Source organism: Vidua chalybeata, chromosome 18 (genome assembly GCF_026979565.1).
Source record: "Vidua chalybeata isolate OUT-0048 chromosome 18, bVidCha1 merged haplotype, whole genome shotgun sequence".
In the NCBI taxonomy this organism is placed as follows: Eukaryota; Metazoa; Chordata; class Aves; order Passeriformes; family Viduidae; genus Vidua; species Vidua chalybeata.
In genome coordinates this window covers 8047208-8070069 of record NC_071547.1, presented here as the reverse complement: position 1 = coordinate 8070069, position 22862 = coordinate 8047208, and the positions used below count along the sequence as shown (strand labels likewise).

At 40.7% G+C, this 22862-nt stretch overlaps 2 protein-coding genes across 6 annotated transcripts in view; both read right to left on the bottom strand.

Moving 5' to 3' along the window:
* PPIL2 (peptidylprolyl isomerase like 2) overlaps nt 1–8962 on the bottom strand; it is a 67712-nt gene extending 58750 nt beyond the window's left edge. The window contains exons 1-5 of the mRNA XM_053959679.1: nt 8860–8962; nt 8721–8770; nt 8257–8302; nt 7575–7637; nt 7372–7423 (exon numbers count right to left, since the gene is read on the bottom strand). Coding sequence (XP_053815654.1) covers nt 7372–7423; nt 7575–7637; nt 8257–8302; nt 8721–8770; nt 8860–8891 — 243 coding nt within the window. The 5' untranslated portion in view covers nt 8892–8962. The remainder of the gene's footprint in view (nt 1–7371; nt 7424–7574; nt 7638–8256; nt 8303–8720; nt 8771–8859) is intronic.
* A 1869-nt stretch (nt 8963–10831) lies between these two features.
* The window catches only part of LOC128796981 (protein HIRA), a 32197-nt gene continuing 20166 nt past the window's right edge, over nt 10832–22862 (bottom strand). For 3 of the 5 annotated variants that reach the window (XM_053959109.1, XM_053959111.1, XM_053959113.1), the window contains 11 exons: nt 22676–22846; nt 20482–20701; nt 19618–19722; nt 18673–18821; nt 17784–17945; nt 16983–17041; nt 15893–15998; nt 14621–14743; nt 13530–13693; nt 11738–11826; nt 10832–11245 (listed from right to left, as the gene is read on the bottom strand). In XM_053959109.1, the coding sequence (XP_053815084.1) occupies nt 11129–11245; nt 11738–11826; nt 13530–13693; nt 14621–14743; nt 15893–15998; nt 16983–17041; nt 17784–17945; nt 18673–18821; nt 19618–19722; nt 20482–20701; nt 22676–22846 (1465 nt within the window). In that variant the 3' untranslated portion in view covers nt 10832–11128. The remainder of the gene's footprint in view (nt 11246–11737; nt 11827–13529; nt 13694–14620; nt 14744–15892; nt 15999–16982; nt 17042–17783; nt 17946–18672; nt 18822–19617; nt 19723–20481; nt 20702–22675; nt 22847–22862) is intronic. The other 2 variants (XM_053959110.1, XM_053959112.1) reach the window with 1 other exon arrangement.

Genomic DNA, 22862 nt, shown 5'->3' with positions numbered 1-22862 from the left:
TTAAATGTCTTTTTTTGATAAAGCACTTGAACAGTAAGTAGAAGCAAATCTCATCATCTTTGCCCTCACTGTTTCCCAAAGATACAGAGAATTGAAAAATAAATCCCCTTTCTAGGACAGATAAAGGCTAACTCTTAATAATGCTGGGTGCACTACTGTAAAACACACAAACAACTCTGGAAAAGAAAGAACCAGCTATCTATGTTTGTCAGCAACAAAGGAGAGAGGGAAATTTTCAGAAAACCCAACAAAAGAAGGAGTTATCTGTCAGGATACAACTCAGTGGGATTTTCATCCCCTTGATTGCCCCTGTGTTTGATGACCATTTCGTTACGACATATGACTTTGTGGTCATTCCTCAGGGCAGAAACCATGTCCTCATATGTTTCTATCCAGGGGCCTTGAAAATTTATGGTCACTAGTCAAATATTAACTCATTTAGACTGTTGACTAAAAGCTAATAATTTCTGAGGCCAATGAGGTAAGACGACACGGCTCAGCTGCTGCATATTGAAGAGTTCATCTCGTTCAAAGTGGATTCTGGGCATTTGAGCAGCAGCCTGTGTCTGGTGCCCCAGACAAAAATGCACCTGGAGAGAGATGCTTAATGACAACAGCTGTAACCACCCGTGTCTGAAAGGAGTCTGCTACTGCTCACAGAAATACAGGCAGCAACATTTAACTGGAAACAACAAAACAAAGAGAAAAGGAAGAACTACTGCTCATCCTGGCTAACTCTAACTTGTATCTGCTTCTGAAATGACACAGCCTACCAAAAGAAAATGCAACAAATTCTCATTTTCTCAAAGCACCCTTCCTGTCTCAACACATTCACTGAAATGGTTTTTGGTTTTACACTATCATGTGTAATATTATCAGACATTATCAAAGTATTTCAGGAAGAGATTAGAAAATATTCCCACCACTGTACCAGGAATTCACACAGCATTTACTGTGTATGATTAACTCTGTTCAAAGAAGATATATTAAAATTTAAGAGATGTGGAAGAGAACCGTGACCATGTAGGGTATGGAGAACTTAAAGGCATGAAGAACATCTGAGAAGAAAATACAAGTCTCAACACCAGAATGTCAAGAAAGCATTAAATTCTTCCATGTGAAACACACAGCTGTAAACACTAACAGAGTGTTTGGGGCAATTTAGGCACCAATACAAACGAGACTAGGCTGGTCAAACCCAAAATTTACAGAAGATATGTATCAGATGAAAAACCATCAGCAGCTCTCAGCAGCCATAGCAGGCAAAAAGCAGACACTGGTTCAAGACAGAGCATGCAGTTTGCAAAGCAGACTGAGAGAGCCAAAGACCTCAGACAGTCTTCCAGTTTTCTGTTCCTGATCATTTCACTCCTCTTTCTGCAGCACATGAAAACCAAGATGGATTTGTCTGAATCATTTTTCAACAACAAAGCTTCCCTTGGCTTTATTTCTGTAAGCTTTGTTCTCTGTTCTGTAATAAGCTATTACTCACCCAGAACAAAACTGTATTCCCACCCCACACTGAAACTTTTCTTACAAATAAACAAGGAAAAAAAACTCATTTCAAATATATAGGAAAAATATGCGAAGTTAAACAAAAGGGGAAAAAAGGGGACAATTGACATTTAAACTTCTGCAATATCAGAAGACCTGAGTTGCATCAGACAAATTAAGAAATATACTTTGAATTTCAAAGCTGAAGATGTGCCGACTTCTTCTGACATGTACGTGAAAGGAGTTCTCTAGAGAAAAATTAAAATTCTCATTTATACATCACTCATATTACATCCAAATGAGACCTGACGTTACCGATCCACCTAAATGATCACTCATTTCCAAAGCCCCAAGGAGAAAACTACTTGGATTTCAGGTGCTGCGCTCTGATGTTGAGGAAAAAAACAATGTGAGAGGGATATGACTCACTCCTGAATTTCACATAATGAAAATTATCTCAACTGGTCAAACTATTTAGCTCTTAATTAGACAGTCCCAGCACTCAACATACAGAAAACTGATGTGGACATAGCCTGCCTGTGGAAGTCTCCACAGCATTTTCCTGCTGGTATTTTGTATCCAGACAAAAGATGAAAATGCTCAAAGTAAGCACAATCTCTTTGGAAACAGTAAGTGAAGCAAACTTCTCAAGACAAAAAGATGAAAAAGCACAAGGAAAATCTGACTTCTGGTTCAACGTGCCATTTTAGATGATCATCAGAATTGTGAGGTAACATTACTACCAGGTTACAGAAAGGTCTCAACAAACACTCTGAAAATGCATCCCACTGCACATTATCTATGGCTATTGCATTTTCCTGACAGGGCTACACTGCCCTGAAAGAGGGCACCTTCAAACCACAGGGTTTTGTCTAATGACATCCATTATTTGCTGCTCATTATCTAGAAACACACCTGGAACAACACAATTAAAGCAGCAATCTGCAGTAAATTACCTCACAGACCATATGAACTGAGTTAAAAGCCATTGTCACTGTTGATTTAGCCAGTAAGGTCACATGAAATTGGAACTTGTCCTCCTCCAAGTTCAGGCCTGAGATTCATTCCAGTTGACTCGGGGTTGGATGAGTTTTGTCTGTGACTGATCTCAACACCTCTGACTCAGTAATGTGTGAAGCTCATCCAACCCACTTTCAGGAATCCATTCCTGAAACACAAGGACCCTGCACTGATTATGTGACAGAGTTGGACAGCAATTGGTAGTGAACCATGAAGTCCTGCCTGGAACTTAAACTGTAGTTTAACACCTGTTCCTACTTGGTATTTCCCACATTGCTCACACACTACAGTTTCTTTATTCAGAATATTACAAAAGTAGAAAAAATACCTAAGCCCTGTTTCTCACTATATTCACTCCTCAGGTGAAGAAACAATTATCAGTGTTTTCTATTTCTATCTCTATGCTTTCAAAATACAAACATGGTAAAAACATTTCTATGTTTAAAGAGTTTCACCTTTGCTCCAATTTCTGTATCCTTTCAGACCGGATTTCCCTTACTTAGATAGCCAAAGACATTTTTAGTGCATAAAAAAAGCAGTGTAAGGTTGTTTGTTCATTTTTAAAGTGGGAGTAACAAACCAACAGTAAAAGAAGTAATCTTCTTCATATCCCCTTCATTAAACCAGGTCAGCAAGCTTCACTGCAAAACCAGTAACTGATTTCTGTGGGATCTGTGAGACTCACTGAAATCTACTTGACCAAAGTGAAAAGAAATCATTATTTCAACAACAAAATGAAGTAACAATATCCATCATAATTTGGAAGATAAATATATTCAAGGAATGTATTTGAGAATGATTTTCCAAGTTTTGAAATAACAGATGTAGTTGCAATTTTTTTATTTTGTGGGTAAGAAGTTATAGGTTTTGAAAGTGCCTGTAATTATTATGGCAAGCATCATCTTACCAACCTCACTTCAAACAAATGATTGGAAAAAAAGGGCACTGTTTACATTCCTAGTGAGCAGAGCTGGAGGGAGGAGGTGTCCACTGCAGGCTGTCATTACTGCAGGGCATTGCAGGTACAAGCTCTCTGATGCTTCCAAAGCCTGCATGAGACAGGCTTACTGCAGGAGCCAGGCAACTGTACTGCCATTATTTGATCATGTTAGTCATAATTTCACCCCAAGTCAGCTTTATTTGGTAAATACAGGATTAAAGAGTGTGGGAGAAAAATAGCAAATATTTATAATGTACACATAGCAAACCTTTATGTCCAGCTCTCTCTTTTTAAAAGGCATATGTCTCACTGGGAGAAATCAGGGATTTTTAGCCTTCTGACTCCAAAGCTGGTTCTCATTTTCCATGTCAGTGGCTCTGCCTTCTACTACTTCATCATATGCATCAGACTCCTCTTTATTGTTATCTTCAGAGGCAGACCAACCAAAAGGCTTTTCTAACCTTTAAAAAAACTGTAGAATTTATAAAAAATTTCCTTCTTAACATAGTGAGAAGCTAAAACCTTGTGATGCTTAAGAAAATGCCCTCTCTGGGCTGCAGGTCTGGATCCCAACCTTGCACAAGACAGGGCACAACACAAATTCTGCTCTGCCTCACTCAGACCACAAATGTGACTCTCAGTCTCATAAATCCACCACACGGCATCTTCAGGTCTCCTAACCTGACTCATAGGCCAGGCTAAATTAACTGGACTGAATCAAATTAACTGGCTTTCCAAAAGAGTTAAATTCCCATTGAAAAGGGGAAACCAGGGACAAAGACAGTAGCTACTTCTGGGACAAGGGAACAGAGATACTTGCCCAAGGTTACAGAGCTTTGATAGGGGCTGAAAGTACAGCCACAACAATCTGGTCTGCGCACACACAATCAGAATGTCACTGAACCAGAGTGGAAAAAATAGGTATTGACATCAGACACATTACAATGAACAGGAGGAAAAATAACTCAGCCCACATAGAACATATCCATGCAACAAAGAAAACCAATTTCCTTGAAATTCCTGTCAAAAGGCACGCTGATCTATCATCTGTTCATATTTGAGATTCCAACCAACCAGACATGCTCTGGCCAATCTCACTCCTTGAAACAGGTATCCTGAGCCCAGCTGGCTGCCTCCTGTGGGCATACTGGTCAGGCTGTCAGAACGTCACTACATGAAATGTCCTGGCAAGCCTGCAACTCTCTGCAAGCCCAAGAAGCCAAAGTGCTGTTGTCAGTAAAAAGGAATGAGCTAACTATCACTTTCCACTTTATTTTATCCTTACACTAAAATTGCATAAGCCAGGGCAGTGTCCTGACAAAGCTGACAGAAAAAGTGAGACAATGCCAACTGACAGACTCTAGCTCAACTGTGAGAAATGCACTGCTTCTTCCAAAATTATTGGTGTAGCAGTAAAACAAGCATTTTTTTTAGCACAATGCATTGTTAAAAGGGAAGGAGGGGGGGAAAATCTAATGTTACTTTCTAGAATAGCTCATGGTAAATTCTAGACAAAGGTCAACAGTGATTTGCAGCATTTCTTTAAAAACAAAGGCTAGTCCAATAGTTCAGGATTCAGAAGAATCATAGAAGTCCCCTGTAGATCAGTTCACAGACATCCAATTAATAAAAGACTAACACAGTCCTACCCCCTGGAGCACAGCAAAGATAAATATCTTAATGACTGCCAGGCTCTCCAGTTCTCCACTGAGGGGTCCATTTCAGAAATAAGGCAGCTAGACAGAACTAGTGAGTGCCAAGAGTGCACCATTAACCCCCCCATTTCCCAGTAGTCTATTGACTTCTCTAAAGCATCTGTCCTGTAGCAAATCACAATTAAAGAAGTACAAGCCATGAAGGGTTTCATTACTATTTTTTACTTCCAGACAAATAAATGGAAAAATTCTCCAGAACCTCATCACCAACCTGTGCAAAGTAACTCCATAAGTTAGTGTACACAACATAGCATTGCAGCTCATCTGGCTCAATTCCTTTCTAAATAAACCCAAACTCCTGAGTTTCTCCAAGTCACCAATTCATTACAGAAGATACTTTCTGGTTTCCATGAACAAGCTGCACAGGGAACAGAGGGTGCACACACAGTGACAGATTCAACAGAGGACAGAACAGTCCAGAGATGCACAAAGTCAATTCAATGACTTCCCCTGTCACCTACCTGGCACTCCTATCCCTTTTCTGCCCAATGCCACCCTACTCTTCCAAAAAACTGAGCTACCCTTCTGGGAAACAAAGTCTAAATTACAATCCTTCTTTCAACCCCACTCTTCAACTTTGAGCTCCACAGAGCTGAATTCAGCAGGGCTGTGTGCTATTCTGGAGAACAAGTGTCTCCTTTTTCTTCCAATTGATCTGGAACACCTTGGTGCTGTGGAGCTGGAGCTGTACAGCACCAGGCCACCACAGAAGAAGAGGGGGGAAGAAAGGGCTCCCCAGAAAGTGATACAGAGGAAAAGGGGGGATGCACATTGGGGAGAGCTGGAAGAGCACTGCAGATCAACTACAGAAGCACAAGTCTGGTAAGCTAACAGGTCTCAAGGCCTGACTTCATTTAAGCATTTATGGCTCACCAAGGTTATCATGCACAGTCTCACTCTCTCTCCATTACACAACACAGTCAGGCACGTTACACTTCTTGCTTAGCATTTACTCAAAGCAATTTTAAACCACATCATGGTTCACAGTCTGCAATGAGCTGCTCTGAGTGAAAAAAATTGATCTGGTAACACCCAAAACTCCCAACCAATGCAGAAAGCAGCAAGGTGATGAGAGGCTGGCAAAAACAAATGAAATAGCTGTAATTTCATTCCTTCTCAACAACACACTGGCCTCTTCACGTGTGAAGAAAGACCTTCAATCATCTCACCATTACACAAATACACCTGAAGGGAGATATCAAGTCTCAGACAGGCTGTTCGTGTTTAGAGCTTGGAATGTTGCATCTGTATTTAGCTTTTCCTCGTATCTGTGTGACGGGAAAATCTTTCATCCAACGCAAGGTATTTCAGAAGGAATCTCAGCCCAGAGGCAGCTGCAAACCTCCCCAATCCTGGGCAACGGCCGCCACCCAGTGCCTAGAAAAGTAACTGCACACACTGAAGGGAAAGAAATTTCAGTCGCTCAAGCAACAGTTCCTGCTTAAAATTTTCCTCTATGCCCTCATAAACACTGCACTTTAACACATCAGAAAAAATATAATTCCAGCAGGGAAATATTTCCTTCATGTTTATTCAGTGTTTTACCATTTCACGCTGCTACAGAAAGTAATTCCTTCATTATTATCATTTCTGCAGAAAAAGGGGGGAGAAACCCACAGAGGTTTCTCTCACAGTGAGCCATCATGACAGAAGCTTTCTGAAATATGCTGTCAGGATAACTCAAATGGTTTTGTAGTGTAAGCTTACCATTCATAATATCACCTATTAATCTCCTTAATCTGCATGATGCCAAATATCCTTTGGGCTAGGAAACATTGCTGCAAGTTTAATCCCAGATGGAGAGGTGTGAGCCCCTTGCCCTGTAGGGACCAGAATTGTGTTTATATGAGGCAGCAGGAGAGTCTTTTCCATCAATGACCAGTCAGGCTTTCTGGGCAGCACCAGCACTAACAAGAGTTTGTATTTCCATCTGTACAGATGTTCATTATGCCACAGCTGGAAGGCAGGCAAGATACCCCAGGAGTTCATACAAATGAACCACTCACTCTGCCCTATTTACAATCAGATTACAAAAGATAAATGGAGGTAATGCTCTCCTTTCTCCCACACTTCTTCAAAACTGCGCTCCCATTTGACTTCTTTTGCTATCACTAAGGCATTTTTGTTTCTCTAACACATTCAATAAAAAACTGAGCATAAAGAAAGCAAAGCCATGATGTGAATCCACCCATCATTACTTACTTCTCCTGTGATTGGATTGGTTCCATATTTCTTTATCCAAGGTACAATGCTCCTGAAAAGAGAAGGGATAAAGCAATTCATGACAAGCACCATCAGAAACCTCTACTGATGGCCATGACTGTTTTTGCCAAATTGCTAAGACTAAGTGATGATTACACAGCTGTAACCAGTTCAACAACCCAGAAATAAAGTGAAGTACTTACAGGATGTCAAAGACTGTCCCATCTGGTGTGCAAACTGGGTATTCAAATGGCTGCAGAGACAAACTAGAAAAAAGAGAACACAACCTTGTTAGCAAAACCAGGTGGAAATCACGATGGAACTGGCAATCACACTCAGCATCCCCTGTTAGGGATGCTTCCATAATCCTGGCAGCTCTTAGCTCACAGGTATGGAAGGCAGCTTCCTGAATGACCCAATTTACAAGGATTTCTAACCCACTTCTACCAACTCTCTTCCTTCACTCCTGCACTTTCAGCAGTAAACTCTAAACAGAAAGAAATAGCAGAAATATTCTTCAATCTACCTTAATCTCTATTTTAGCAAGATGAGTCACTGACCAAGCACATTCTGAGCAGGGACAAGCAGATTTGAGCCCTGATGACACAGATTTGAAGGGCTGGGATGTACACAGAAATTGTTCTGCATTATTTCATCAGTTGTGTATCCTTTCAGCCATCAGCTCCAACCTCTGCAGACACTGATCACGGGTCATGCAGACTCTGTTTCAGTTCTTATTCAACTTTCTATTGCCACACTACTGCTGCAGCAGGCACAAGGCAATGAAAGTAACTGCCTCAGAAGAACATGGCTTTAGTTCAGTGTCAACAGCCTGATAAATAGACATTGTCATTAAAGAACAATAATAGAAATTTGTTGTCTTACCTGCAGTGATCAAATGACAAACGTCTAAAATTGGTTCTTGGAAGGTCTGTTTATGGAAAAAGAAAACCCACACAACAGATTTTAATAAATTCATGGTATGCTAGGTAACAAAGAAACATTTGAAAATTACATGTTGCTACATAACCTGCGGCAAGTTAGGGAAGACAAGGATGAATGTCCTAAAGCTTGCGAAAATGTAACTAAAAGTTCTGAACTGCAATTACACTGCCGGGAAAAGATCAAACCGGAGCTCTGACAGTCCGACAGCGCTGAGTTTAAATGACATTATTAACTTCCAGGCTCTGCCCCAGCAGCGGGCACAGACCCTGCGGAGGGCGGGGACGCTCACCTGGCCAGAAACGCGGCCTTTCCGAGCAGCACCACGGGCTCGGGCCGCGGCCCGGGGCCCGGAGCTCAGCACCCGCCGCCCCGGGGATCTGAGGGAGCGGCCCGTCCCCCCTTACCTGCTTTCTTGCCGCCGTAGAACTGCGTGTACTCGGCGCACGTGATGTACCTGCGAGACAGAGGGGTCACTGAGGCACAGCACAGACACGGCCCCGCACGGCCCGGCCCCCCACGCTCTCCCCCGCGCCCCCCGCTCACATCTTGTCCTTCTGGTGCTGCCGCTTGCCCATGGCTGCGGCTCGGCCCGCCCGGCCCGCGCTGCGCCTCAGGCCCGGCCGCGCCTTCCGCCGGGTGCGCCGGGGAACGGCCGCGGCGCGGAAACACCGGCGGCGGCAGGCGCGTTCCGGGGCCGCGGGAACAGGCCGGGAGGGCCGGGCAGGTTCAGCCTCGGGAAGGTTGGTGCGACCTCAGAGCAGCCTTCCAGGGCTTCCGCGTCACTAAAACGTGTTTTCTTGCCTGGAATTTAACATCTTTGCATTCCTGGTCTGTTGGGCAGTGACAAAACCTCCCAAGAAAAAATGGGTAGAAAAACCTACTTGTTATCTTAATATGCTCTTCACAAAAAAGTATTTCAGTGTCTCTTCAAAGACCTAATGACAAGGAATTTACTGTCCCTTAGGACTGGTAAGACCAGCACAAGACTGAACAGAGCCTGGATCCCTTGCCTTTAGCAGGAGGAAACCACCAGTTGTCCTGGAGCTTTTACTTATCAAAAACCTCCAAATCCATTCATGCTCCTTTTTTCTTTGTTAAACCATCACCCTGGCAGCTGCCCACACAGAGCCACTGGAGTGACACCCCTGGAAGTGGAGAGCCAGACCCCCACTGAGTGCACCAGAAGATGGTGTTCAGCTCCTCTTTTAATCCCATCCTTTGGTCCTTGGCAGCATCCGTGAGCACAAGGTGAGCACAACCTGCTCTGCTTGCAGGGGGTTATACTAAATGACTTCTGAAAGTCCATGATTCTATGTTGTTATGGTTCTCCTCTGAGGAACAGAATAGTTGTTCCCACCAGTGTAGTCTAATTGGCAACAGCATATAAATTATTTACAACATTACAGCTGCTTCTCACTATTAGACTCTTTGGCCACAGCAGCAGCACAGCTACTCCTTGTCCTGGCTGAGGGGGAAGGATATTGTTTGTTAGACATTTGGGGAGAAACTGCCCTTTTACAAGGCTTTAAATACACTTCATCATTTGGATTCTTTTACTCAAAAACATTTCAAAGCAAGGCATTGAGGCACATCCAAACAGCAGGGCCTGCAAAGAACCAACACCTTCACTTGCTCCTTTCTCAGCACCACGTACACTCTGGAAAAAGAAAACAACTTGATTTGTTTTCAGTGCAATTCCAAAAGCACTCCACAAGGAACGTGGCCATAAGTGCAGAGAGCTCCCTCCTTGCTGCAGTGCAGGCACTCTCTCAGTGGTGAGGAGCCTGCTTGGCTCTGCCTGGGGACGAGCATTCCCCCACAGCTCCTGCTCCTCGGCCGAGATGGGCTCCGGGGGCACACGCTGTAGCTGTCCACAGACACCACCAGCACTTGTCTGATCCGAGGAAAGAGCACCCAGACAAAATTATTTATTTCCAGACACATTACTGTGATTCAGCCTGTGTTGACGTTTCTGGAGATTGCTCTTTGCAATAATTCAAGACCATGTTTTTGCTTTTTGTTGTTTTTTTAAACCAATGCAATGTTCTTTTATTTTGTACTTACAAAAAGAGCCACCCCATTGTATCCCTCCCCCTCCCCCCAACTGCCTTTTACAAACATTGAAAAATTAAAAACCTGATGATGACATGTTAATTTGGTAGAATTACTTTGAAACATAGCCTTTGTAATTAAACTCCTACAAGATGACTTTGTAGTGATAGCCTGATTATTGGCCAAATAAAATTCCATATTACAAGTTAGCAAATTCTAGTACAAAAATAGTCCATGTGTTAGAACAGCCTCTTATTATTATTATATTCACAGGAAAGAGTCTATTGGCTGCATAATACCTTAATATTTATGAAATTTCTTTTTACGTGGCTCATTCATCTAATTTAATATAGTGTTGAGCCTCAATAAATCCTCAGGCAAAAAACCCCAAACAGGGTTAAATATGCTGTTCAGTGTACTCTGAAGTACTGTGCTTTTCACAGGACATCCAAGAAACCGCACAAACAGTTCTCAGCTAGTTTTAATATTAAATGAGATCCAGATCCAAAAGGATCCCCCTGAAGTACATATCCATGACTTTCCATAGAAACAGAGGTCACAGCTTCAATGGTCAAGTTTCACTGGGGAAACTGTCGAGCTCCTCCACTCATCATTTCCAGGAATCCGCTGGGACCTCTGCGGCACAGCCCTTCTTCAGGAGTGTCCCCGCTGGCCGGGCTCTCGCTCCTCTCGTGTCTCTGCTAATGCTGTTCAGCAGTTTGGCTCGGACCAGGCCCCGCAGGGAAAATCTGGGGACATGCTACTTGTCTCTCAAGATGTCCAGCTGCTCTTGATACTCTGTGAAAAGCCTCTGGAAGCGGAGGTTCTGTCCAATAACAGGAAGAAGCTCTTTCAATAATTCTCTCTTTCGTAAACCCTGCATAGAAAACACAAAAGCATCCTCAGAAACTATTTGTTATCATTAACATGTTCCATGGAGCTGTCTAAGATTCATGCCCTTTTTCCTGCCTAGAGAGAGCTGTGTATTTTATGTTCTCACTCTGCTTCCATGACTCCCAGAATAAAAACTGGCTTTACATTTACACACTCATGAAGCTGGAGCAGCCTCTGCAGTTCCAGACTCCAGGCTGTGTTCTGAGAGGGAAGACTTCTTTGGCATGTCCCTGTTTCCAACCTGCTGTCTCAACAATGTGGAGAGCTGAACATGCAACTCTCCTTCATCTGTGTGATACTCAAGACAGCACCAGAGCTGACACTGGGGCAACAAGCATTTGCCTGTGGTTTCACATGGAATAAATCTCAGTGCCATGGCAGAAAGCCTGCTTATGTGATCAAATCAGAGTATGGAAAGGATAATACCCTGTAATTTTTATTCCTTGTTCTTCATTAAACAATTATCAGGACTTACCATAACTGTTGATTCCCACTGACTTCCAGCTGAGTAATGGACTGGACCCAGTAAATCCTTGCATAATTCTCGCAAACGATATTCAAACCCTGGAGACAGTCAGAAATAAAATCACATTTGACAGCGTTTCACTACATATAACCACTCCACAATGTAGCAGACAACATTCAGGAAAGAATTACAAGCATTTGGAATAAAATAAAGCCCAAAACATTGATTTCAGGAAAGTTTTATTATTCTTACAGCAATTCTTTGGAAATAGAAGATGATTTTTAGAGCTCTGAAGGGTCTTATTTAAAGTTCTCAAAACCAAACCCACTACTGAAGATGATCTACAATAGGGAGAAAAACTGAAGTCTGAAGTAATTACTCCATCTTGTTTTAAGAGCTGCCCTGATCTCAACCTCACTCTTCCCTCCCCCACAAACATACCAGCTTTTTAAAAACCAAAACACCTTTAGTAAAACCACACACAGTTTCTGGGCCTCCTTTATTTACCCAAAAATAAGAGGGGGGAATTCCCTTCCAAGAAACAAAGTCTATTCAAGAGTAACTTGCCAATCAACACATAATAGATCAAGTATTTAATGGATTAGAATTCAGTAGATGTTGAAATAATCATAAGAATAAAGGGTCAATAATAGGATGTGCAATTTTCAAAGTTCAGCAGCTCTAGAAAATTAGTGAAGCAGCACTATACATCTGGCAAAGCACAGTTTTTGTGACATCCATCCATCCATCCATGGCAGCAACATTTGGAGGTGCCAGAGGAACCCAGTGCATGCAGCAGAGGTTCTCAGTTAGTGAAGGCTTTTAAAAGTACAACCATCTCTAACATATGACCCAAGATGAATATTTTAATTTCAGCTGGGGAAGAACAGAGAGAAGCACACACAGCTCAACAAGCTCTCTTGTTAAATAAGGTAAGGGTCAAAAGGCAAGAATTAATGAGTTTGATTTTAATTCTGCCATCACCTATTAGGTGTTGTAATGTGAACCATATTTCATTTCCCTCTGTGCAGAATGATTATACAAGGTGAGGAGTAAGGCTGAATTAATACAAAGGGAACTACTAAATTATGAATGTAGACAGGCAGAGATACAACGGAGATCTTTAGAATCCAAAAAGTATAAAATCAGTTGGTTAACCTTATTTAACATAATAGCATAAAGTGTATTCAAATACAAAATAGACACAAGGAACTTTTCTTGTGTTTCTTTTCTCACAGAATTTAACACATGGAATTCACCAGTACAGGCAGTACTGGTGGCACCAGTTATAATTTTAGAATGTAAAAAAATAATAAAGTGGAAGCAATACAAGCAAATTCTCTGCAATTTTATGTGCTTGAGTACAAAGTGTCAGAGACTGAGCAACCCCTCCATCTCACATCAGGCAGCAATTATCAGCCGGCTGAGGAGGCTTATGCATTTTACAAGGTGCTCCTGGTTTCCCTGAAACATCTGTAGCTGCTGCCAGACAATACCCAGGATGTGTCTGACAGACCACTGGGCTGTTTTACAATGCAGTTGCCATTACTGGAGTCTGCAGATGGCACTGCTTCCCCAGACCACGGTCTGTCCCCAGCCACTGTGTCCAAACGGGATTCCTGAGGACTGAGCACTGCAGAAGCAAATGCAATTTGTTTTGGTTTTAAGCAAACCCGAGTCCAGAAGCCAAGTGGTAAAAGGAGGATGTTAAAGGCAATCATACATATCCATGACATGAACAGAGTGTTTCTTAGAAGCCCATCAGAGCTGCAGAGAAGCACCAGAGCCTGGCAGGTCTCACCTTCATTAACTAGGTACCGTGCATAGATAAGGAGCCAGTGGTGATATTCGTGACTGGATTGTAACATAAGTGCTGCTGCTATCTGGTTCTCCAGGTATGCAAGTGTTGTTTCTTGTTGCACTAAATGAGGCATGGAGAACAATCTTGCAGCTTGCCTTCCTGAACTGCAAAACCAAAAAGATTAACGTGCCATAAAATCAGATACAAGTCTAAGGAATATATCTTTTTGTAGCACTAGCTATACTGCACTGATCTTTCAGAGCCACACAAGACATAAAGCATTTAAAGGATTTCTTGCATACAAACACATTGTCATAAGAAAGCTAATTTGAAAAAAGTAACTAGTTATTAGAATTTTTTTCAAAAAGGGAATTTTTCATTCTGTTATTGTCTCTCTCTCTCAAAAAGAGTGTTGTTTGTTTATATTTCAAATGCTTTTCACAACGAACTCCCCTTCCCCTCACGAGAACAGCAATAAAATCATACAACACTACACAGTTTCTCTCTGGAAAAAAATGAAACTTAGATGTGAAGGGCAGAAATAGCTAAAAATCTGCCTGGGAAATCAAATTCAAATCCAAGGGATGATGGGCTATAAAGCTACCTACAGGAATCTGCTCTGGCTCACACAATTCCTTGGTGATATTTTCACATTTTAAAAATACTCACTAGATGACTAATATCTCAACTTTCTCAAACACTTCATTAAATAGATTCTTTGAGGCCAACTGAACTAACTCAATGATTGTAAGCCTACTCCAGAAAGCTGGTAAACTAAAAATTAAAATGCAAAATGTAAATTATGCAGTTTAGCTAATAAAAGTATAACAGAATTGTCCAATACTTTACCCAACCAATAAAGAGGAGCCTTAAAATGATTATATTTAGAGCATGCTTTCCTGTCCCCCCAAACAATCTCGTAACATTAAGATCCAGACTATAAACATGCAAAGGATTAAAAAACCACTGTATGAATGACCAATCATTTCAGAGCCACTGGCATTTCAAGAAGTAACTCAGTGATCCAGGCATGTGAATAAAGACCATGACAAAACCCAGCCACGCTGACGACACGAAGGCGGCGCGCGTACTTTGATGTGCGTCCCTGTATCACAGCCAAGGGCCCAGAACACAGCATGGCTTCTTGAGAAGGCAAACTAGTCCTGAAGTCTGCACATTGTGCTAGAGAGTCCTGTTTGTCAGAAACAAGATTCCTGGAAAACAGCAAACAATCAAAAAACAAGTCTGAGGAGTGCAAACAGCAAGGTCAGCAGATCCAGCTCTGTTCTGCCTCAAAACCAGATTTGTGTTTTCACAGATAACCAAAAAAATATCACTGAAGTGGCTCAGGAATTTCAGGGACCCTGATTATTCCCACTACATGTCCAAATTGTGCTTGCGGTGTGTCCTGCCTACCCCCAAAGTTTAAAATATTAATTACATAATATAATTTACCATTAGTTTGGGAGGACATTAACTTTTGCCGTGCCATTTTACAATCTAATAAGAAGCCATGACCCAGAATGAATGAGTGAACACAGGTAATGACTTTCTCACTAAGAACTTGATTTTACCTTATGTCAGGTCTCCCCCCCTACCAGACATACACACATTGACAATCTTTTCCATAATTACAGTTATCCTTTCATATGGAGGGAGCTGACATTACAGCTGCCATTCCCACACTTAATTAAGGATATCATCTTCACTGGCTTGAGATGCCAGGAGAAAGAGTGGCTCAAACCAATGCTATGTTTAGATTTCAGACAGCACAGAGGTAAAATGGTACAAATATTTAAAATACCCTTTGCTGCTTTATCATGTTTAAATTTCTATGATGACTAAACACATTGCTCTTTTATATACTTCCCAAGCTGTGGTACAAACTAAGAAATAGCAGCAAATTCAGAATTATGGCTGAGAGCCTGTCCCCTGCTCCTTACTCCCTTAATAAACAAATTTTTCCTTTTCCAGAGGATTCGCTTTGAATAGTTGAATAACAACAATTATTCTAAGGAGGAGTTAAAACAATAAGCCCTTTCATCCAGCAGGCTCGTTACAGTAATTACAACAATTATATTAGGATTACAACTTGGTTTTTTTCTTCTTAGGAAGACAACAAAGAACTTGTTTTGGAAAGATCCTGTAAATAATTTACCCATGGAAATTTTTCACAGGAACTTATGCCTCTCCATGGGGAAAGCTCATCTCATCCCCAACAAGATCTTGAGACTCTTGTATAGCCTTTTCTTGTGTTTAGCAATGACTCTTCCATGACCCTGAGGTAGAATGATTTCTTCCCAGTAAATCAGAACACGTCAGTTCCTCTGAGTTGCAAAAGCAGGAAATAATCCATGACTTACCATGTAGAAAGAGAAGGATTAAAGCAGTATGCCTTCCCATCAGACATGCTCATGACAGGAATTCCATGCTGAGTCAGCAAGATCTGAGAGACAGTTGCATCACTTCCTGCAAGTCAAATCAGACCAAAGAGTTTCTTTTGGAGTCTTGCCTAAGACTCATAATAGTAAAAAATGGTATCTACCATTTCTTATCAATTACAGCAACTAACAGAAAAAGGTTCAATGCTGTTCTCAAGCACTGATAGGAAGGTCAAGACACAAGCTAATGATGGCAAGCACCAGACTCAGTGCAGTAGCAATAACATCAATTTTGCAAAATACATTATCAATCTTGATGCTGCAATTTATACAGAAAATGGGCTTAATCAGGAACATTCTCCTTACCTAGGGAAAATCTTCAGCAATTCTGCCACATCTTTTGTAACCCAAGAAGCCTTTAGCTTTCTTTTTCCCATTAAGTTAAAATTATAAACCAGCATATTTAGAAAAGTGTGCTCTCTAAGAGCACAGTATAAGTGAAATAGCTGGAGTCTCATTTCCCAGCATATTCCAAGCCCAGGGCTTGTGCATGTAACTTCTAATGACATTTGCAAACTGCTAATACAACACTTTCTAGCTAGTTTGGATTAGTACTGTATGGATTAAAGCTAAAACAGAAGCTAATGTACCCTGAGACACTGCTTTTCTGATGATTTGTGTTGTGCCAGACATTGCAGTGATTGAAACAGAAGATTTTTAAGTAATGAATCACAAGATAATCAGTTGTTGTTCATCACTGAGACAATAAACATGCAAATTACACAGAGAAATTGCTTTAATAGCAGATTTACATTAAGTATTTTACGATCTTCACAACACTGAATTTCTACATTCAGAAGCAAGGCAGACTATAAACTACATAATCTCACACAAGTTTGCTACTCACTGATATTGTCATCACTGTTATTTCAAGAACTTCCCTTTACTACACAATAATGAAGGGAAATTAATTGTTTAGGTTTTTCAGGTTTCATAAAATTTCAGCATATTCATAAATGGCACTAAATACAGGTGGGCTCAAAGGTTGGTAATTAAAGGACTTTTTCATTACCTGAAAATATTGTTTGCAAAGACTCATCTCTAACGATGGCTGTCTGCTTGTGAACATCCCTGAAAAAGACAAAAGGACAAGTCTGCAGTCAATAAACAATTGAAAACTCCAAAATCTTTTAATAAATGCACTTCTTCACTATTCATGACAAAGTCGGGGGTTGAGAAGCTTGTTTAGGGTTTTTTTTTGATTAGACATTTTCTTCATTGCTTTGACAAAATTATTTTGGCAAACTCAAACCCCTTATGGTGAGACAAGTTAATAGCAGAGAACAATTTTTATGGCTCTTTATCAGGAAACCTCATTACAACAAAGCAAACAGTGAGGACCTAAATAACTCCTTCAGGAGCCCTGACTTGCCTGAGACATTAGATTGAGTTCAACAACTGCAAACGAGTTACCAGTGTTTTTATCTTGGCATCTTGAAAATGGCTGGAGTACTTTAACTCTTGAAACTCGTGTGCTTCATTGGATAAGTGTGATGGAAGATGGAAGTATCTATATTTTTCTTTCCCACCCCCTCATTCCATTCCACATGCATCACAAGCATTTAAACTAGTGACTTTCATCTGATTCTTTATCTTCATTCTAGAATGAAGTTCAATATTCTGGACTGTCAGAACACAAACAGGATATTGCTGAAAAAGAACCAGTCCTGCCCAGTTAACTCTGCATATTCTATTCAAAAGTGGACTTGTGTTCAGACCTGATGTGGTTTAAGCTCCTGTCTCAACAGCAGTGCAGTGACACAACTGAAGGTACCTAGGAACATGCAGCTGCTGCAGGCAACGTGGCCCTTACCAAACAGAGAGCGTAGCAGCAGTGGTGAGAGCCATGACGCAGGAACCTGTGCAATGCAGGGTGGAAATGGGTGTATTCAATATTATAGGAGGAAGAAGGCGACGACCACAAGCTGAAAATACTGACAGTGTTCGTTTCTCACAGGCCACAGTTACAATCTCACTGGGGAAAAAAAAAAACAAACAAACAAATAAACAAGAAACATTTGCGTGTTGACAAATGCAAGTAGCATAAAAACAGGCTGAATTCTTAAGCTATCATACAACTCAGGTAAATTCCCTAAAAAATAATTATTGCAGCTTTAAGACAAAATTTTCGATAGCAAGAGAAGTCATAAACTAAGCAGACCAAGGGACGTAGCTGGAAATATCAGTAAAGCTTTTGGTTATACACAAGCTCTCCCTCAAGGCTGTACTTGTATTTAGCTTTAAAATCTGCTGCTTCTTTTTCAGACCTAGACAGGGCTAAGAAATACACTTTCAGTTAAAACTCTGAAGTTGGAACTAGGCAAAATTGAGAAAAATTAAGAGAAAAAAAAAGAAAATACTCAGGAAAATACTTTGATATGACCAAATATGCGACTTCAAATTTTTCATTCTTTAGTAGTTAGCACTTGAAAACCTGTCACTTACGATTTAGTCAACTTTAATGAAGAAATTTAAAGGAGAAATGTAAAAATACAGGAAAATAGTTGTAACTGGCTAATGCAAATTGTGATGTTTAAAGACTGCATAGAGTTAATTCTTGAAGCAAAACCTAAAACTTAGAGTGGTGCACACTTTTACCCATAAATATTTATTATGAAAAATAACTGTAAACTGTACTTTTGTACACCTAAAAATGTCTTCTGGCCTTCAGGACCTCCTTCCTCCAAAAGATGCTCTCTTACCAGCTTCCTGCTGCAGCGAGGATTCGACTGGTGAGGACTGTCTCCCATTCCTTTCCTTCTCGATTACACTTTAACCTGCTCAGCTTTGAGCCCCCCACTGTGGTCATTTCATTCTCCACTTCAAGGTACATTGATGGATCTGAACTTATCTGAAATACAAAAAATATAATAATTTTTGGAAGAGGAAAAAAACTACTCAAAAAAGCAGCAACTACTATTAGAACCAAAACAATGCTGTCTTTAAGAACAGATTTAAGTATGGCATTCTGTTTAATGTGGGTTCAAAATATACCATGGCACTTCAAAAGAAGCAGACCTCTGAAAATCAGCCTTGCCTAAAACACAAATAATTTCTTTGTATTTGAAGCACAAACACAAGGAAAGGCTGTGCTAGTCTGTCTCTGCTTCATAATTATGGGCACTAGATCAAGTCTGTATGTGCCCAGTCTCCCCACAGTCTTGCAATTGGAACCAGACTACCACAGCCTGAACACACCTAAAAACTGTTTCATAAATACCTAAAACATTACTATTTGCCAGCCTGTTCAGATGCAGAGCACCTCCAGAGAGCTCTCAGAAAAGTCCTAGCTTTATTCCTCAGTGGTGTACTCCCAACACCACTGCAGCAGCCACTCCCCCCAGAGACTCTTATCTCCACCACACACTTTGGCTAACCAGGTGGAGGGACTGATGAACCAGAAGTACTCACTCCTCTCTGGAGTTTAGCTGGGTCAGAAGTGTCCTATTTTCAGCTGATTTGCCATTATCTTTGCTCATAAAGACATATTCTTAGAAGCTAAAGCATTACCATCTTGCTTGCTTGAACAAATACATGCATTCAAACGTTAACTCAAAGGATGTGAATAACCTTAGGATATTTAAAAGAATGCAGGATTTTTTTGTTTGTTTTTAAGGTATTAAGTTTTTCCCTTATAGTCCACTTACTTGCAAAGTAAACGATTTCTGTGGGATTGGGGTTGGCAGTTTAAGTGCTAATGCTGGTGCAGAGATGCAAGCAGCATCCTTCTCAGAGGCCAGTGTAGCTGGGGACTGGAAAAAAATCGCAGAAATAGTTACATTTTTAATTTAAAAAAAGTGAAAACCAAATATATTCTACCAAACAGATTGATTTGAAAAAGAATTTTCTTAAAATTTCAAATAATGCCAATTGCAAATATTAGTCTTGTCCCAATTAGTTGTATGAATACAAGTTTTTTAATATAGCTTCTAAGAATCAAAGAAAAACAAAAAACTTGGTCTCTTTTTTTTTTTTTTTTTTTGAAAATGCCCCTATTTTCAGCTGCAACTAATTCATGAAAATTCTGGTGTATTACAGGGAAAATCAAAGCTCTAGATACTGAAAACACAGGTATCTATATGCCTGACATGATGGAAACTCGAATGCAACTACTTTAGGGTTCTGAGGAAATTTATAACCATTTAAATCACCATATCTAGAGTCACTTTCTTCTTCTTGAACCACTCTCCATCATACACCACCAAAAACTGTTGGCATTTCATTTTATTCTATACAGTCTTTGGCAGGCTAGCATTACTTAGCATGCTGGGACCTTTAGTAAGCAGCTACATATCTATATAAAAGATAAACACATTTGCCACACCATGGGCACCTGCTTTTTCTAAGCTTAAATTCTAAAACCAGTAAATCTAAAGGCACAGAGAAGGGATGGCTAAAAATTCTAAGGGACTGATACTACTTGTGTTTCCCTGAGTTGATGGAACAAGTCAACACAGGACTGACTTTATTAAATGAACTTTAAAAGCCACAATGAATTTTATATATTTCACCTGAACAGTTAAAGTTACTGGTACAAGTCTGGAGTCTTTCCGAGGTCTTCCTTTTTTCTTCTTTTCTACTGTTTCTCCCTCAAGTTCCAGTTTCCGTTTGGGTACACTGAGTGGTTTAACAGCTGGAATCTTCTCTTCACTGTCACTGCTGCTCTCCAGAATATCCTTGGGCTTATTGTCTTTAATTAAATTCTGATCCTTCAGTCTGTAAAAAAAAAGTCTGTAAAAAAAAGCTGATTCCAAAAGTTGCCATATATCCTACACATTGCCTTCTTGCAGATAAGATGACATTTCTTAGCCCTCTTTAAATGTATTTCAAAGCACACAAAGGCAGGAGGAGGAAGCTGAAGAAGTATGACAAACCCTTTCCAAAAGTACAATGTGCAATATAGATGTAAACCAATCAGACATATTCTCCCCTTTAAAAAAAATTATTCAAACCAGCAGTTAGCCATGGGATAAACCTGGAAATAGCAGCTTCATTTTAGCATTCAGTTCCAATTACCATCAGCTCTTTCCCTCACATTATTAATACAAATAATTCAGCACTCTAAGATGCAAGAGTAGTTCATCTTTTCCCCTTCAGTAGACATGAGACTTTCTGCTTATTCATGTAGAATTTCAGTCATTCTGTTGTCTACCCCCAGAAGCTGTTCTGTTCAGTTCTGACTACTGCAAAAAGTCTATCTGCAAACCATACACATGACTTCACTGCTCCAACTTCCATTCCAGGAAACATAACTATGGAATCACAGAATGGCTAGAGTTGGAAGAGACCTTAAAGACCATCTGATTCCAATCCCATGACATGGGCAGGGACACCTTCCACTAGGCCAGGTTGCTCCAAGCCCCATCCCACCTGGCCTTGAACACTTCCAGGGTTGAGACATCAACATTTTCTCTGGGCATCCTGTTCCAGTGTCTATCACCCTCACAGTAAGGGATTTTTTACTAATATCTCATCCAAACCTGCCCTCTTTCAGTCTGAAGCCATTCTCCCTTGTCCTGTCACTACATGCCCCTGTGAAAAGTCCCTCTCCAGTTCTTTTGCAGCCCCTTTAGGGCTTGGAAGGCTGCAATAAGGTCACCCTGGAGCCTTCTCTTTCCCAGGCTGTACAGCCCCAGCTCTCCCAGCCTGTCTTCACAGCAGAGGTGCTCCAGCCCTCTCATTACCTTTGTGGCCTCCTCTGGACTTGCTCCAGCAGGTCCATGTCCCTGTATAACTAAATCTAATATAACCAATACAAAGTACAATCCCTGTGAACTCTCTTGTTAACCATTACACGCTCAAATAGGTCATTTAATCATACCCTTTCCCTTGCCTCCAATAGCTGGTTATTAATTCACACTGTTTTGCCACTTATTCCTTAACTATTTGGCTTCAGAGAAATACCTTGCATAATCCAAACCTTTTTTCTCTGGCATCTGAATTATGCCAAACAATACACTTTTATCCATATCTCAACGACACATTAGAAGCAATTATCAGAGAAATTTAATACATCTTGCTTCTGCATCACATTGGTAAGCTCTTTGACATAAAAATATTGATTTTTATCAGTAAAACAGGTTTTACTGATAATAACTAGGGAACTACATACTTTTTTCTCAAGATTGTTATTTTTTTATCATTTGTTTTGGTGAAACAGGAATATTTATGTCAAAACATTATGTCACAAAACATTTTCTTTTTTTTTTTTTTTTAATCACATGGATCCAGGGCCAAAACCCTTTAAAATCAGAGAATCTTTTCTGCATGCCTTCAGGGCATAAAGCTGAAATATAACTGCAGCTATGATGATGAAAGGTCACCTGCTGACATGTATGGCAATTTATCTTGAGTATTTTCTCTTGTACAGACATGCAGACTGGCTATTTTTGGCTGTTTTTGTCTTCTAAGGAGTCCAGCTGCACGCAGAGACACAGGCATGTGCACACACAGTCTCTTACAACAATAGTTTTAACTTGGAGTATCTTGGAGAATCTGTGTGATACCAAAATGCCAGGGACAAATGTACAAAGGGTAACTGCAGCACAGAATTTACCTATTTGTAGCTGCCCCCTTCCTTCCAATAGTGGAAGAAACCCAAGACAACTTCTAGAGTGTCAGCAGTGTAACATCTACACCACAGGGAATTAGTGTTTCAACTCTACATTATTACCTCCTTCCTTCCCTCCCCAGGCTGTGTCTTACCTGTCCACAACAGTCTGATTTGTGTTTGATACAACAGCAGTCCCTGAGGTGGCTTTGGATCGTTCTGTGAATCGAGAATCAAATGCTTTCATAGGCTCAATCTTGGATGGAGTTGTCAACACAGAGGAAGATGATGCAGAAGGAGCAGCTGAGGCAGAGGTAGCATTTACACTGTCAAGAAAAGAGA